Source organism: Poecile atricapillus, chromosome Z, assembly GCF_030490865.1.
Source record: "Poecile atricapillus isolate bPoeAtr1 chromosome Z, bPoeAtr1.hap1, whole genome shotgun sequence".
Lineage (NCBI taxonomy): Eukaryota > Metazoa > Chordata > Aves > Passeriformes > Paridae > Poecile > Poecile atricapillus.
The window spans coordinates 69,159,403-69,177,543 of NC_081289.1; the positions used below are offsets into that span (position 1 = coordinate 69,159,403).

Consider the following 18,141-nt stretch of genomic DNA (forward strand, 5'->3'; position numbering starts at 1 on the left):
TCAAAAAATTGTACCTCTTAAAAGCAAAATAAATACAAGTGTATTCATGTTTGGTGGCATCTCTTAAAAATATATTTCACTTCAGTCTCTTCTATTTCTCTTAAGTTTGAAAACTCCAGCTAAAAATGTGTTAGTAGTACTCAAATACTTCTGAGGAAATTGTCCAAATTTAATGAAAAAAGAGCCAAATGATCCAGGCTGGAAACACATTTGACCATGGTCCTGGACAAGGCTGGCCCTGCCTGAAACTTGGATGGGATGACTTCCACAGGGCCCCTACAACCTCAACCATCCTGTGACTCCCTGAAGCAAACCCTCATGCCGAGAAAAAGAGAAGAACTTCAGTAGGCATTCCAAAGAAATTCTCTTTTGCAACAGCATGGATAAAATATGCAACACCAGTATTTTAATACCAACTTGTCCAAATGGTTGCACAGTTCAGTTGAAGGATAAACAGTTACAGTGACTGAAGTAAAGCATGACATATAAACCTTATGAATCACTGCAACCTTTATTCTAAGTGCTAAACAGGCTGCCTGAAATTTATTCTTTTTTGATTTTTTGCAAGCACATCTCTAAGTTAAGCCTTACTTTGAAACAGATCTTTTGTTTGAAACATCTAAGAAAAAATTGAAATGGCTTTGATATTCAGCATTATCAATGACAGAATGCAATACACCCAAAGAGGAAGAATCTCTGACCAGCAACAATTTGCTGGCATCATATTAATCACAAAATACCCCTACCTTTCCAAAATACATACACTGTAATAACTTCCTTCTACTCTGAACAACACTAAAACTTAGAAAATATGCACAGGATGAGATTTTCCTTTGTACCAACATTCCTAGCGAAGCTAAAGCAGAAATCTGACTGCTATACCAATGAATATGAAGTTAGCAAGGGGAAAGAGACAAACATTAAAAAAAAGTTTAAAGGGGCTACACTGTGGTTCTGAATTGATTGAAAAAGTTCTGGAGTAATTAGATATTTAGGTAAAGTATTTTCAAATGTTCTGGGTTTTTCTCTAGTTAAAGATGATGAAGCACATTGGTCATCTTTACATTTCGTGTGTCCAAGAAAAAGGAAAACCACACAGTCACCTATAAAATAAAAATTTTTGATTATATGGGATCTCGGCCATTAACTGCTTATTTTTACAGCCTTTAGTTTTCATTCCCAACTATTTCTAACAAGCTGCTTTTCAGACATGCATTAAAATTACCTTCATTAAAAATCAACAGAGACAATAATAATTTTTAAACATTTGATGAAGCGAGGCATTAACAAAAGGTGTTGCTGCCTATTTATGTATTATGGAAAGACTGAGTTTAAATAATACATCACAATTTTCCATTAGTCTCATAACTTGACGTGAATCACTTGTATCTTTGAAGATTCTTTCCTAGTTAGTGCTGCCTTGGGCACTGAGGCTCTCCACAAACCAGAAGTGTGAAAAACCTTGCCAGCAAAGCCTGAGGCAGCAGGAGGTCACTCTGAACATGCAGTGTGAGCAGTTGTGTGAATAACCCAGGGAATGCAAACATGCTCAGCCCAAATTTCTGTGCACTGAGCTTTAAATACAGTGAGGCAACTCTCCACCACCTCCTCTGTGAGGCAGCTGGAACAGAACAGGGAAGGAAAGAAGCTGTAAAAACCAGACCTATCTCCTTGCACTGCCCCTCATGCCACGCTGAGCACACAGATCCACATTCCAGATATATATAAAAATCTGTTCTCTAAGCAAAAGAAATCACTCTTCAGACACCTTTTGTGCTTACTGATTCTTGGCAACTGATTCCTACATCTGTATAAGACAGGACATGTTAAAAAAAAACCCCAAACGTCACAGTGGACACAGGGATGAGAGAAGCAAAATTTACTACCCAGAGCTACGAAGAGATGAGGACAACATAAAAAGCACCTAAAAGAAGCTCAAAAGACATGAATGATACCAGGAACAGATGAACTACTTCATCTTAGTTTTCTCTGGAATTGTTGGGCATGGCAGGTGAAAAACTTAAAATTAAGGTTCTGGGTTTTTATTACTGACCAGTGTGAAGAAGCACCAAAAAATCCCTGACAGCAACTGGCATGTCTTCTTTTTTTCCAAGAGAAAGCTCAATTATAGTATGAAAAGCAGTCTTTAACATTTGTTTTTACATCTTATTTGCCCTTCTCATTTGTGCCTTACTGTTTTTTGTCAAGATCTTTTCTACAGTCTTGCCTTCATTATCTGATATTAAAAGAAAACTTGAAGAAATTTATTTTTATCTTTGATGTAAGTTTATGCATGCATTTTAGGATCAGTTGCTTTTTCACTTGGAAAAGCCAGCCACAAACCAGTTAACATAAAATTGGAACACTTTGGCTGTAACTATGCACATAAACGATTGCAAGGTTTAACTCCAACTTCTTCCAAACACATTGAAACAAGTTTTTGTCGTGGGGGAAAAAAAATCAATTATCTATTAAACTACATTATAAACATGTTTTTTTTTTCAAATAAGTCTTTCTACATTGTATGCTAGAACATACCCCTTGTTTGATCCTGTGCTTGATGGCTATTTGCTGGTAAAGTGAGTGAGATTCAGTTATATCTTAAGATAGATGGTTCATTTTCTATTTCATGTTTTGAGAAAATTCAACAAAGGTCTCCATTAAGTTTCTTAGAAATGTACTACAGTGTTAGCAACTAAGTGAGGCTAATGTTCAAGCTGTCAGGAACAATCAACTTTTGTTTACGTGTTCATCTCCAATAAAGCCACAAGAAAATATCTTAAAGCCTTTGAAATCTTTCTTTCCAAAAACATGCTAAAAAAAATAAAAAATAAAAAAGCAACTTCTGAAAAAGTTTCTAGTCTGTAGCTAAGCCTATCATGCCAAATCTCCTAGGGATTGCCACTGATAGCAGCAGACAAGTGGCAAGAAATTCTTTAAAATTAATAAGAAATTTAGTCTGTCACTCAGCCTGGGGTGGAGTTGCTAAGGCCAGGAGTAAGCTCCTTTATAGAACTTCACAGGATTATTGTTCTGCCTTTGTATCTGCACATAAACTGCATTCAGATCATCTCAGTGCATCAGGTGCAAACATTGCTATGTGCACCAAAATTTTTAAGAGCAAAAATAACAACCCAAGGTCCAGTTTACCTACTATTCCACAGAGGTAGTGGCAATAGTGAAGGCAGAAGAGAGAAATCTATACATTATTTATATCCTCTATAAACACGAGTTTCATGAGGACAGCACAAAGCATTCTTTTTTAGTGAAAGGTAATTAGTACTTACAAACAAGATAGCTACACTCTAATAAAACAGTCCAAGTACTGACCCCATATGATGTTGGATTTAAAATTTTAATACAATTAAATTTAAATTAAGATTAAGTGAAATGCCACAACTAATAAAACACAGATTCCTATTATTTTTGAGAAGAAGCAATGAAATTCCAATTCACGCAACGTCGAGTCATACCAAAATCATCCAGCAGTAGACTTTTCTAATTTACCATTCTAAATTGAGAAGTCAAATAAAGGGAGAAACAAACAAAATATCAACAGCATCACGAGGATTTTAGCCTTCTAGAGGCATCTTGCATGCCTCTAAACAAAATGATCTACACTTCATGGAAAATAAAACTGCAGTAACAGAAATTCTCCAGCTGGAGATCATGAAGGCTGAAGGTCTCTCTCTTTCCTCCAAGGTCAAATAAATGCAAACTCAGCTACACTGAAGGGTCTGTATTTTCACATAATTTAAAGTCTGAGGCATTCCACAACCACTTCAGAAGTCAGAGCAGATATGTCCTGTACCATTATCAGGCATGCTTTTATGTAATAACAGGAAAAATTATTATGTCCAATGGAATTTGAATTTCTCAGGTTCTGAATATCTTTATGTCAACACAATGGATTTACTACATATGCTATGGCTGTGTAAAACCTGCAGTCACATAAGAGAATCACCATCATATTTGTCATCACAAGTCAAACTGTAACACACTTCAAAAAGTACACTACCTAATAAAAAAATTAAATATTATTCATACATGCTGTGTAATGACCACATGTAGTCAGAAATCAGTTCTTTTAAATCTGATATATATATATTACAAACAAAAAGGCTAAAATCATTCCCAATCTGATATCAGATATATTTTTTTTTACAAATATTTTTGACCTTGCTTTTTCACATGCAGAAAATGTTTTGAATCAAAGCTTCTTTTTTTTTTTTTCCAAATTCCAGGATGTAAAATATGTTCTTAGCAAAAAACATTTTAAGACCTCCCTAAGTCTGTACAAGGCCACACAAGAGAGAGAAAAACTGAGCCAAGGTCACTGCCAGACTCCCCAGACACAAATTTTCCCAGCTGTGGGTTAGATGAGGAGACATGAGGGGCATGTCCCACCCAAAAAAGGTGCTGAGACCTCCAAAAAAGGTGCTGAGACATCCAAAAAAGGTGCTGAGACATCCAAAAAGACCTCTGTGTCTCCAAGAGAGGTTCAACATGAGGATCTACTGGATCCAAGAAGTGGATTTCCCTTGTGGTTTTAAAACCTGGTGTTTATTTGCTGTGCTGGAAAACACTGACGGCTTGCCCTGTGCATTTTCCACAGCACCATTATTTAGAACCACATGAAGGCTGGCTGGCCACTGGGACATCTGAAATCCAACCATCCTGCCATTTGCACAAGCCCTGCTGGCTTCAGTGAGAGCTGCACATGCATCACCGACGAGCAACCCTGCAACTCGGCCTCCAAGAGTCACCCACCAGAGGGGAGTCACACCAGCACAGGGATGGATGCAGGGAATTTCAAAGCCAAAGAAAGAGAAAAGGAAGAAAGGAAAGCTGAACTTACGGACACACATTTCCCTGCTTTCATAGAATCCAGGGCAGCACTGGGATTTGCGCCTGTACATCGTTTTCTCACCATGTCTGTAGGCAGTGCGGTAGCTGATCCTGAGGAGAGGAATGAGTGTTTGTCATGTAGCTTGGGTCAGAAACAAGACAGGATATATTCTTGTACATTTTAAAAAACATTCAGATGTCATAAGAAAAGAGGAAAGAAATGCTTCAAGTGGTCTTGATTTATCAGTTGCCAAGTTCAAGAGTCCAAGGGGTTCCCTGATATGCCTTATGCCCATGGCTGGTCAAAAAACAGCACTTTTTCCACTTGTAATGGTTCATACTTATGGGAATATTCCTCTGAGGAAAATACCCTTCATAGATGTCAGCAGTTTTTAATCATTGAGCCCTTCATTGCTTTCTGCTTGCACATGGAGTTTCCTTCAACAAATCGTTTTACTTTTCTTTCAAGAAGCATACACTTACTACCCTCAGAACACAACACTGCAGGCAGCAAGGGGTCTCCATGATATTTCTGAACAAATACACCTTGCAGGGTCTGGAGAATTTAGTTTTTCACAAGCTGTTTGTTTTCTGTTAGCACTCCATGGGATGGTACACCCCAACCTGCTGATAAAATGCCAGTGATATTGCTTGGACAGGCATTTTCCATTTGACACAGATCACAGCAGTTAGACAGGCTGGGTACTACAGCTAAAAAAATCCTACATATCATGCTTGATTTCGAATCAAGAATCTGAACAATATCAGCAAAATGACAATACTAGGATTTATACATCACCTGTGTCGTGTGCACTTGAACCAGTTCAGGATGTCAGTACAACTGGTGTAGTAAATCTGATCAAAAGGATGTGGATATGACTCTTGCACTGTAACTGAGTAACTGGGGAGAGACAGAGAGAAAAAAGGGAGATCATCAAGCAAGTGCTTTTAGTAGTCTCATTTCATTAGGTCTTTTACAGAATGGAATAAATGTAACAAAACACTCATGTCTAAAAAAATGAGACAGAAATCTTGTGAAGAAAAGCATACAGAGAGTCATCGTGTTTCTACGGTGTAGCACATTTGATGAAATTCCACTACTTGACATTTAAAGAAAAGTAATGTTCGCCTAAATTTTCTTAAAACCAGAACACCTGTATCTCAAACAGGCAGCAAATGGAAGCAGCATGTATTAGGTGTTCCCCTGTGGAAACTTTTATTAATGCAACTGGATAACTGGACAGCTAGTTAAGGAAACAGAAAATTAGGTTTTTTCTGTCATCACTCAAAATAGAAAAATAGGACTTTCTGAAAAATTTCTTGTAAAAACTGTATCTGGGCCTGCAGGAAAACATTTAGACACTAAGTGAATATTAACACAGAGATACACCTGAGTAGTAATTACTGAAAAATTACATTACAGGCATACCACCAAACAGTCCAATCAGCAATCAGAATTAATGAATACTTAAGACCCTGCTTTCTTTTGCTTACTGGATAATTTTCAACACAGAACCATTCACGCCACACCCCCAGAAACACTATACAAAATCCTACAGGTTTTTTTTGCCAAATTACACAATTACACAGTGTCCTAGAAACAAATCCATGTTGAGAGCCTCCAGAGCTGTCAGTAGGGCAACAGGAGCAGAGCCCTGTCGCAAAAGGGGAAAATATTGAATCATCCTAGAAAACTCTTCGAGAGGCTGTTTGTGCTGGCAGCCAGTCCTGGATTGCGCAAGGCAGCTTGAAAATACAGGAATGCGTGGCAAGCTCCTGCAGCAGGAGGATTCTGATTCCCAGGACCAGCCAAAACACTGAACAGCCTGCCCAGCTCTCCCTCACTTCCACTCATCACACCCTGACCCCCTGAGCACCCACTGCAGGGTGACAGCCACAGTCTCCTCATTCTGCTGTCACCATCTACACCAAGGGCAAGCACATCCAGAGCCACTCACCCCTAAAGGCACACACCCTGCTCCCTGTTTTCCTGAATGAAGGCAAGCAGCCCTAATCCACCCAGCTGTCCCAGCCCAACAAAATACCAGTGGGATGCTGGCGCTTGCGCGAGGCTCCGCGCTCTTCTCACAGTTCATTTGTAAAGACCATTTTAGTACTGACTGAGGTTTATTTTTTATTTAAAGCACACAACAGTGCCAGTGGCAGTCAAGAGCTTCTGTCTGGGGCTTTGCCCTTTCATACTTCTGTCCCTTTGTCACCTGCTTTGGGCAGCAGAGTGAATGTTCCACCAAGTTTATTTGGAGCTCTGCCCCGTTTCTGAGACACAGCACATGAAGGAAAAAATGTTCATGGAACGAAGTGGGCATGCTTGCTAGATGCATTTTGCGGTATATTTTTCCTTCTGAAGACTTTGATTAGCTTGTTTTAAATTATATTATGCAGTGTGAATAGCTGTCTTCAGGGTTTCTTTCCCATTCTGCCTTTACTATCTTGTAGCTTCCCCCAAAACCACTTTTATCTACAAAAACTGCAAACAAAGCACACATTATAGGACAGAATCCAATAACATTATAGACAAGTGCCTGACTACTGTGAACAGGTACTTAATATGGTGACTACTTCATATAAACATTGTTGTATGAACTAAACACAGTAGCTGAGGTAGAGGTGCCAAATGCTTCACATAAAACTCAGGTAAATTCCCAAGGAAAGTCCTTAAGTGTTGGGTATTTTTTTTTTTAATAGAGAGACTTTATAAAAAAGTAACTACAAGTTTCAATTTTCTTTGTAAAGATTCAGCCATAACAATCACAAATAAATGTACAGTGGCTTAGCAGCACTCTCCATGATTTAGCATAAAACACAGTTTACATTAAGTGCAGGAAATACCGACTTTCAAGTTGAACTGTGAAAATTAAGACTCTCATGGACCAGCTGATCAATTACAGGCACAACAGTTATAATGAGACCAGAAGTCTTGTTTTCACTATCATAACCTTTGCACAAGGAAAGAACTTCAGCAGATGCTTGAGGCTCAACCTCTCCTGCCCATTGTGGCATTTTGCAATTCGCATGAAATTGGATGAACAAACAGACCAACTACATTGATGATGAATTTAATTTTGCATGTTATAAATTTTTGAACCTCATCAAAATAATTAAACAACAAATCTTGATTCAGATCCTGTGAGTGCTGAATAGGAGAAAATCAGCATAATCAAATTTGGCCAAATTCCAGTATGGTTAATTATGTTTTGCATATGTAAAACTTCTTTTCACCTAAATTGGAAAGAGCTATTTTTACTCACTTCTTGTACCCAGATGGCTGTTTAACATTGCTAGTACCACTGTAGTGGTTTTTTGCATCCTAACCCCCAATGCAAAGATGCATTTCAGCCCACTGTTAAATAGTCTTTAACTTATCCATGAAGTCACCTGCCCATGCAATAAAGAGAATTTTTTTCCCCCATTTTTAATCTCAGCTAAAAGCTTTCAATAATTTGAAGTGTGCCAAGTAAAGCAATGCAAAATTATTACATCACAATTTACATCACTAATTTTTCCAAAAGGAAAGTATTACCTTTCCCAGTGGCTACACACATTGGGATCCTCCAGATTCAAAGACACAGCTGAACCCATCCAGTGGTACAGGAGTATGACAGAGAAGCCAAAAAGGGAGTTGAAATGAAGAACCATCTTTCCAAAGAGGTGACTGTGAAGAAAAAAAAGTAAATTAATCCATTAATACCATACAGAATATAAGCTAGCTAATAATGTTGACCATCTATAATCAACCTAAAGAAAAGGGTACTTCAAGGAACACACACCTGCTTGCCCAGCAGCAGCAATACCATGCCCATTTGGGAAGAAGAAGAAGAAGAACCCAAACAGAGCAGTTTCATACGGGGTCAGCTGGTGGAAAAACTGCATCTCAGAGGTGCTGCTGTCCCTTCCAGCTGCAGCCACCCAGGCTGGGTGTGCTCAGCCAGGCTCTGCCCACACTGAGAGCCAGATCTGGGGTTTGGGATAAAGGCTGGCACTTGCTCAAGAACACAAGAGTGGAGAGGCACAGCACCAGAAGCCCTGCATGTCCCTCATTTACAGGAAGGGTTTGTGCCTCCCCAGGTGCTCCCCATGGCCAGCACAGCCTCACATTCACCCTGCACTGTCACTGCTCTTTAAACTTGGATCCCCGACATTTAATTTGATTTCTTTTAATACCCCCTCCTCAGCCGGCTCTACAGTTTCCAAACAGAATAAACGTTCATTAAAAAAGCTGTGGTAGTGACATAAAGGTCTAAAAAGATTATCCTAACACTTTCACTAAACAAATTGTTTTAACTTTCGTGCTGAAACACTCTTAATCCAACTGGTCATTAATCCACAAAGGCCAGAATGGGTGCTATTAACAGGTAATTTATTTGTAATGACTTAAGCTGCATTTCTGTTTCAGTGAACATCTAACCTTATTTCCTCACTTACACACCAATTCTAACATTATAGCTAGCATAATATAATTACATTATAATTCTAACATTATATACACATTAATTCTGACATATATTCTAACATTTATATGAGATATATCTCATATAAATAAGATCCTTAAATCTACTCTGTAATACAATGAGAAAATAATTTCTAGTAAATATGTCTGATTTAATATAAACATTTTTAACTAAGTAAATTAATCCAGAAATAGCAATTTCTTACTTTAAATATTATGGAACAGAATAAAGGAAATGACAGAAATCACTTTATTTTATGAGGAAAAAAGAACATAGGGCCATGGGGGAAAAAAAAAGAGACAAAATAGTCTTACTTAACCCTTACTTCATAAGTCAGCATAAAAAAGCTCACAACAAGAAACTATTACATCTAAGGTATCTGAGGATACAGAGATGATCCCATTTTGCTAAATTAATCTTGAAAAATCAAGCTGCTGAAAGATATTTCATGGTCTGTAACTATTTCTCTGCATGCAGCAAAGTAGTCAATGTGCAGCTATTTAAAGAGCAGCTGTATTTTCAGCTAATAATTGCAGTGAAGTAGTGATTTCATTGAAAATATTCACTCTGATTAAGTGGACTGTAAATGGTATTTCCTTTTTTTTTTCTTTTATTCTCAACTTTAGCAACTTTCCTTTTGCAGGATACATTTAACAAAATTTAAAATTAAAAAAAATAAATAAAAATTTGCATGAACCCCCTAGAGTAAAACTTGATTGCATTCCAGATCTTTTGCTTAATTATTAAGGAAAATCCAAACAGAAAATCAGTACAGCTGATTAGCATTGCTTAAGTGTTGATATTAGCAATAAAAGATGTAGATGACTCATTTAACTCTTGCTGCCTATGGTTTTCTCCAAGGAAAACTGCTCAGAGATTCACTTTTCATACCATACATTGCTCAAATTATCTCACCCAACAACACAGGAGTATTTTCATTATCTACATGTACATGGAACCCATAGTTAAAGTACTGAAAATGCTCGGTTTGAGGAATGCCTTCCCTGTGTAAATTAGTGCATACATGACACAGAAAAAAACCCCAAAAATTTAAGTTAATCCCTGATGTTTCACCACCAAGACTTCCTTCCACAACAGGACACTAAAATCTTACTGCCTGTTAGCTTTTTCTGCAGTATTTGAGGCAAAATCTTTTGTTGACAAAGCTGTATCTTTATTCCTATTTCAGGCAGGAACTTTAAGGCAGGTGCAGTGTCCGTTCAGGTCAGACTTCTCTGTCTCCCTCAACTTTAACCCAGGCCCATTATCTAAAAATTTTAACAGGAAAGCAGTGCAGCTTCAGAACACAAATGCAGAGTACTTCCCTAAATCTCTGTAAAATAATTTAGGAAATTAAACTTCTTTTTATTTTTTATTATTCTACTTATTATAAAAAAATTAAGTAATCAATAACAATCATACTAAAAAATTAACCTGATCATCCCAAAGTTTATTATAATTAATAATAAGCTTATTTTAAAATGGTGTCACAAGTGTACAAAATATACTCCCATAAATTACAGGTACTCCCCTAAAATACGTTTAAACTTGAGCAGCTACATGAATTGCATTTGTCTCACTAGTAAGCTGATGAAAAATCCTTTATGTGCACTACATAAACACAGTTAGTTAACCATTAATGCACAATATATGCGATTTTTAGGCACTTTCTCTGCCACTACCAACTGTGTTGTTTTTATTTGGTTTGGGGTTTGTTTTTTTTCTTTCCCCATGTAGTGTTCAGGATGAAAAACAGAGAAAGAACAAAAAGCTTGAATAAAAAAATAATGAAAAAAAAATAATAATTAAAAAATTCTTCTTTATGAGGTGAAAAATAAGATATGCTTACAAATTAATCTCTCCACCCACCCAGAGCATACCCACAGGCAAAACTGAGGGCACACAGTTCTCCCTCAGATTTATTGTAATAAAGGTAAACAAATACAGGTGGAACAGGGAGGGGAGGGCAGGGGAGGGTATGATGTACACTGTAAAATAACTGAAGGTTGCTCAAGGCTGCAAACAGATATTTTTTGGTCAGCAAAATCAAGTGCTGCCAGAGAATTAACCAGGATTAGAACTGCATGAGGAACAGAGAATAGTATGACACAGTTGCTAACATGACATAATGGACCTAAGACCAAGGGAAATGCTGATGCAGCTTTCCCATTACCATGGCAAAAGCATTTTTACCATTGATACATGAGAAATGCAGCAGGAACGGGCCATTTAGTTAGAAGACAAACTGCAGGGAAGTGAGAGCCTTTCGTACTCTGTGGTGGCATCTCAAAGGTTTTACAGCACTCAGTCTCCCTTTCTTTCCTGTGCCTTAACAGGCACAGGAACATCAAAATGTTTTCTGAGCTGCAAACCCATGGGCTATTCTTATGTACAGCAAGTGCTACTTGCAAATAAATTTTCTCTTGGTCCATCGTAGTTTTCTTCAAGTTTTGGACTGAATTGTAAACCACACAGTCATCTGTGCAGGGCCCCTTGCAGGTGTCCTCGCCTTCCCTCTCTCCAGAGCACCCCATACAGACTTGGTGACTGCAGCCGGAAATTACAGCTCCATGTGAGAAAAAAGAGTTTTTCTAAATATTTTTTGGTGAAGAATTGTTTGGTCTTTCACTTCCTACAGAGCCTTTTCCGTAACACTCTTCACTCCAGAGGCTCAGCTCCCCTACCAGGGACACAATTTGCTTATAAAAATGTCTCTCCCACGACTGATGTCAGGCAGAGCAAAATCTGAATCTGACCTAATCTTGTCAATGATGATTAATCCCATGTTAGCTTCCGTGGAAAAAAAAAAACCCACAACTGATTGCTTTTATCGATTACATTAGAGAATTAATGGATGAAGAGCAGAAGGCGTTTTCCCTTTGGAAATCAGTAAATCAGTTTGACACTTTGTCACATGAAATCTCACTCATAAAGGAAATATGAAATAACCTGAATTAGGAGCATTATCACACAGACCCTAGGCTGGCTGAAGATGTACAGTCACAGCAAATGGGAACTGACTGGTCTTTTCCCAAATCCTCAAAACATGTCACTCCAAAGGCAGCATTGACTGTCACGGGGAGCTCAGGACAGACCAAGCTGGCAGGGCTGAGACTCTGCCTGACAGAAAATGTGTGGGATCTGCACAGCCAGCATGAGAGTTTGCTAGAGGATAATCCAATATCCTTAATAAGCCAATAGCCCTTAACTCAAGTGCCCTAAACTTCCACACCCTCCATGATCAGAGATTATAAGAGACCTTCTTGATGCAGCTTAATCAGATCTGACCCTCTTCACTTGTGCTGCTTTTCAAACCTCACTGTGAAAGAGACTGACACATCTGGAGAGTCCAAAGGTGCTGAAGATGGGCTAAGCAAGAGATGTGGGAAAAACAACTCATTTAGACTGGTGTCTGAAGAATAACCAAGTTAGAGGCTGAGTGTGCTGGAGCAAGTCTCCTTGATGGAGACAGATATGCTGCTACTTTTCTCATGTTATGCTGCTAAGAAATCAGTAATCAATAATCATTTTTCTTTGGTTATTAGATAATTTTTATTTTTCAGTCTCTCTTTAATTATCAGAGGCTTCTAAGAAAATGAGGTTTATGTAATCAAAGTGCTTGTCTGTGTGTTGTGGCCTCATGCCCAGTAAGTTGTAATTTCATCGGTCACTTAAACTGGAAGCAAGAGAGGGGAAGAAGTCTTGAATTGTGGAGTTCCAGGGAATCCAGGGATAATGCAAAAGTCTGGAGGAAACCAAGCTTTATTTGCCCTAAGTGATGGAACTACCAGTTTTGAAAGCTACAGCATCAAGTAATGCTCTAATTTCACAGAATGCATCTCTCTATCATTCCTGCTAAATATAAATGCAATAATACTTGACCTGATCTTAAATAACAGAGAGCACCTTTCAAACTATATTAAAACTCTAAACGAGAGTAAATTTTGGAGTTAAACTGTATTTAAAAATTCTTTTTTCCCCTTAAACACAAACATTTTCCGGTGGAAACCTGGAGAGGTTGGGAGCTGTCACACTGCACATTGTTTTGTAAGCATCAAACAACCTCTTGGATTGTAATTACAAGCACAGAATGAAATAAGGTAACTTCAAACATGGGAGGAAACAGAAATCTTTACCACCCGGCAATTAAGGTGGATTTGCACTAGTAATGCCACGTGGTTCCAGGTGGAATGGGTGGCTGGATAGCATGGATCATGCTGCAGCACAGACCAAAAGCATGGGAATATTTCAACAGGGTCCTCAAGGACTCTGTCCTTCCCTGCAGAACACTCAGCAGTATCTATTACTGCAAAAGATCACATGAGAGTTTCCTCTGGGAGCTGTCCTCTTGAAAAACAAGATTCTCTTTGGCCCACGACTTCACCTACTGCCATTCAGTGGGAGTTCTGTAAGCTGGTAAACTGGCAGGGACCATATATCCACTTATCAGTCCTCTTCTCCCTTGAATTATCATTAAAAGGGCAGGAAAAGACAGTTCAGTGGAAGTCAAGTCTGCACAAGGCAAAGAGGCATGGTAAAGACAAATGCCAGCATGCCAGATACTCTGCAGATGGACTCATTATTATTCCTCAGAGGAAGGCTGCCAAACATCACAAACATGGGGTCACTTCACTGTAGCTTTCATTATCTGCTAAATTAGGGCCCTTTCACTTGAAAGGATTTCCTTTTTTTTCAGGCAGACAGGAAGTATAGGTGTTGAGCCACTCAGGTTACCTATAGCCCTTGGTATTGTGTGTTTAAAGATTATTTCCATGGGGAGCCAGCAGGATTAAGCTGTAAACAAAAACCTTTTGGCTAAATATGGTTCCCTTTTTCCTTTTTTTTTCCACCCAAGTGAAAATTTACCAAATAAAGACAGTTAAAGCTGTGTAGAATCCAACACAAATTTTCTGAAAAGCACACTTTAAGAAGATGAAATAGCACCTTGAACGTAAATCCCGATTTGCTTGTTTGATACAAGACATTTCAGGTGAAACATAAAAAACTATGTCCATACACAGATGGCACCTCTCAGCCCTAGGCATCTTTCCCAGGGTGGATGTTGGGAGCTAACAGTTCTCAGCAGAAATTGCAAATGTCACGTAATTTAATAGAGTCTATACAGTATAGGGTTGAGACAAAAATCATACACCCCTCTTCTTTTTACCCCCTCCTCTCCCTTTCTTTTCTTTTTTTTTTTTAATTAATAGATTTTAAAATATTTTTTCAAATAATGTATTCCTTACTGAAACACCTCTTTCTATTAACCTCAGGTCTATTTTAGTGGTACAGGTGAAGACTTTAAGTAAAAATGTCTGACTGCATGTGTTTAAAGAGAATTATTTCTGAAATTAGGTATTACTAGCATGTATGAAAGCTTTATTAAAGAGTTACAGGATAAAGATATCTGTATCAAATTTTTGTCATAGTCCCTCAGCCATATACCATCTAGATTTCTGATACTTAATTTTTTTTTTTTCCCCCTTAATGGGAGTCATAAAAAAGGCACACTGCACATGGATGTAACTGTGAAAACTCTGTGGTTACTGACAAGCTGCCTGGGACAATCCTGTGGTTGCCTAAATACACCAATGCCCTGGTTCCACCACTGTGGAAATTACCATTCATGGTTTTACCCTCTCCTGAACAAAGTTTCTGTGACCCCTCTTTTCCTATTACCAGCCTTACAGACACCGTGTCACTTCCAGTTTATTGCCAGGATATAAAGGAGTACAATCAAAGGACTCAGTTACTTCAGCTTCCTATGCAATTTAGGATCAATTTCAAATGTGCCCACCTTCATTTAAAAGTCTTCTGCTTTTCAGCCCTCTTCAAAGACAGCCTCTGTTTCCTTCCCTCCCCCATCACATGCATGTTCTCTTTTTCCACATACATTTTCATCATACATTAGGTTCTTCCTTTTCCTAGACACAGCCTCTGTTATCACTGGCAAAATTCTTCAGTCTGCAGCTCCCTGCACTTGTCACAGCCTTTCACTGGACCCTTTCATTGTGAAAATCAGACATATGGACTCCTGCATTTGTTTATAACTTCTAGCTGCTAACGGGATGCTATAACTCGTGAAAAAAAAATTTGCTGGCAACTCTGCTTCAGTACCTTTGTCCTTGTAAATCATCTAGTGAAATGCCATTTTGCATGTAACACCCAGCAGAAAATAAAGTTGTCCTTCCAGCTAGCTCCCGTTTTCATGATTTACACAAAGCATTACACTCCTGTAAATCTTTATCACAGCTCACAAACTTCACTTTTCAAATGATCTCCTTAAAAAACCAAAATTAATTAATTCTGATGCCATTTCCCCTTAACAGCTTCTGAAACATTTCAATGCATTACAGATCAGTTTTTCCGCCTCCAACAATCAAAGCATCTGTGATTCACTGCACAAAGCCTCACATGCCCCCACCACCCTGCAAAGAAAATTCAAAACATTTTAGCAGAAGAATGGGGAACGCAGAAGTGTTTCCTTTGACAGTTCATTCGCTCACTTCTAGCTTTTATTTTGGTTATTTTCAGAGGTTGGAATACTACTAGCACTCAAAGCAGAAAATGGAAGAACAGGATTCAGAACCAAAAAGTGACTGGTTAATTCTAGTTTTTTAACAAACCCATATTTAAAGGGATAAATCCTATCTTTATTTAAGTCTTGAAGAACTTCTGCCTTTTAGAACTTTCACAGGGATTACAACACAACATCAAGAGACCTATAGAGTGAAGAACATGCAAAAAATGTAGTTTTCACAGTAAACTGGCTCAAACACATTACATCCTCCACAAACATTAATACTAACTTAAAACCATGTTTGCAGTTGTGGAATTCTACTACTTAGTCTCCCTGTCTGCCAGCAGAGAAAAAAATAAAAAATTCCTGGGGAGAAATCCAACTTTGCCAGGTGCCAGTGGTGTCTGCAAGTTTTCTGCACACTGAGGATATAAAATGTGCAGGTGAATGTACACAGGCACAAAGTGGTTCAATACACTCCTACAGTATCACTTGAAGTTGTAGACTATGATGCTATGCTTATATGAATTAATAGAACCTCCAAGAAAAAAAATTGCTATCAATGTTTGTGGCAGGCAGTAAAAAAGCAAATTCTTTCTAAGAATGACCAAGTAAACAACTTTGTATTTTATGCCTCTTGCACTAACAGAGTAATTTCATATAAAAGCTTCCTGTTCGGATTTATATCAGTATCAGTTTTCTCTTACCATAAATTTTAGAGCACCTCAGATCATTAAATTATTGAATTAATTAAGTCTAATGATGAAGCAGAGGCCTTTATAAAAAGAGTGCCCAATACATCAGTAGAAGAAACTAATGACAGAAAATGCCTTAGAAGCTTCAACAATCAGAAGAACCACAATTCAACAATCAACTAATCAACTTTTTTAGGTTATCAAGAAAGTTTCTCTAATATGTTAATTGACCTGGGTTTCAGATTATCTGAAACCTTTTCAAATGCCTGCTGCTGAATTCAATTGAGGGCAACATAGTTTGAACCCAGAAGAATCAAGACCACATTTTTAACAACTTGAACACAAGGCCCTAAATCCCACAAAATATTATCCTTCAGGACACGTTGACTTCTTTTAGCCAGTACCTCTTTGCAGCGTGCAAAAGGACAGCAGTAGCACAACCACGTATTTGTCATACAAAAATGGTCTGTTCATATCATTGTCTGACAAAGCACCTTTAGTAACAAAGCACCCTATTCAGAGATCTAATTTTTGCAGACATTTGTATGCCAAATTTAAAAAAAAAAAAAAAAGAAATCTCTATGATGGTGGGTTTAATGAGGTACTCTGTTATTCTCTGTAATAAAAATTAAACGAGAGAGAGACAGAATTCTTCAGCTTAATTGCCACATCTGTTATTAGGCACTTTACTTTGATTGACTGGAGTGTATGTGTCAGAGACTGTGCCAGAAAACAGGCAAACTTTGTAAAGTAGACTTATAACTTATAGCCCAACTGGCACTAGCAGCATCTCTGTTACAGCTTCTGCTGCCTCTCAGTTAAAACTACAGGAACATTGGCCTTGGTTCAGTAATTCATTATAAATTGAACCAAGTATTTCAAATTATACCTCCTTTTTTTTTTTTTTTCTTTTCTTTCTTTCTTAAAGGTAAATTAAAAGCAGCCCCTGTGTTCAGAAGGAGGAACAGTGGTTATCTTAATGTCTGAACGTGTCATCTCTCATTAATGGATGAGACAGACAAACAACTGAAAATCTGGAAATTGCACCACATGAAATTTCACATTCAGCATGCATCTGCTGCCTTATTTTGCCAGCAGGTGAGCAAAGGGCTGAGGGGACAGTGACAAACAGCACAGCATTTGCAGAGTGAGTGGACAATCACAGTGAAGGAGCTCCTAGGAAGAGCAAAAATGGAATGGGCAGTCTCCTCTGATCTGCATGGAAACTTGGATAAAACCTGAACTCAGAAATTACCTTTCTCTGTAATCCACATATGACACCTGGTGAAAACCCCAGCTATTTTGAGCTAGCCAATAAGCGGTTGTATGACCAGCTGATTTTCTTTTGGCTCTAGAACCCAAACTCTTAGCATCTACTGTCCTGACATAGCAAAATGACACTTTCTCCCTCAACTAACTTTTTTTTTTTCCAATTTCACACAGGCTTTCTACCAAGAGCACAGAAATGTATGTTGCTATTGTAAGCATGAAGACAGACAGGCCAGCTGCAGTATTTCTGAAAACTGCTTTTCATCCACTTCATCCAGTAAGGAGCAAGGGATTATTCGACCTTCCTTACCAATTTTCTCTGCTGCCCCAGAGAGTGCAA

At 38.2% G+C, this 18,141-nt stretch overlaps 1 protein-coding gene across 1 annotated transcript in view; it reads right to left on the reverse strand.

Annotated features, from left to right (window-relative positions):
- The window catches only part of MEGF10 (multiple EGF like domains 10), an 85,817-nt gene that overhangs the window by 57,980 nt on the left and 9,696 nt on the right, over window positions 1–18,141 (reverse strand). The window contains exons 2-4 of the mRNA XM_058864993.1: window positions 8,390–8,521; window positions 5,648–5,749; window positions 4,859–4,959 (exon numbers count right to left, since the gene is read on the reverse strand). Of these exons, the coding sequence (XP_058720976.1) occupies window positions 4,859–4,959; window positions 5,648–5,749; window positions 8,390–8,505 (319 nt within the window). The 5' untranslated portion in view covers window positions 8,506–8,521. The remainder of the gene's footprint in view (window positions 1–4,858; window positions 4,960–5,647; window positions 5,750–8,389; window positions 8,522–18,141) is intronic.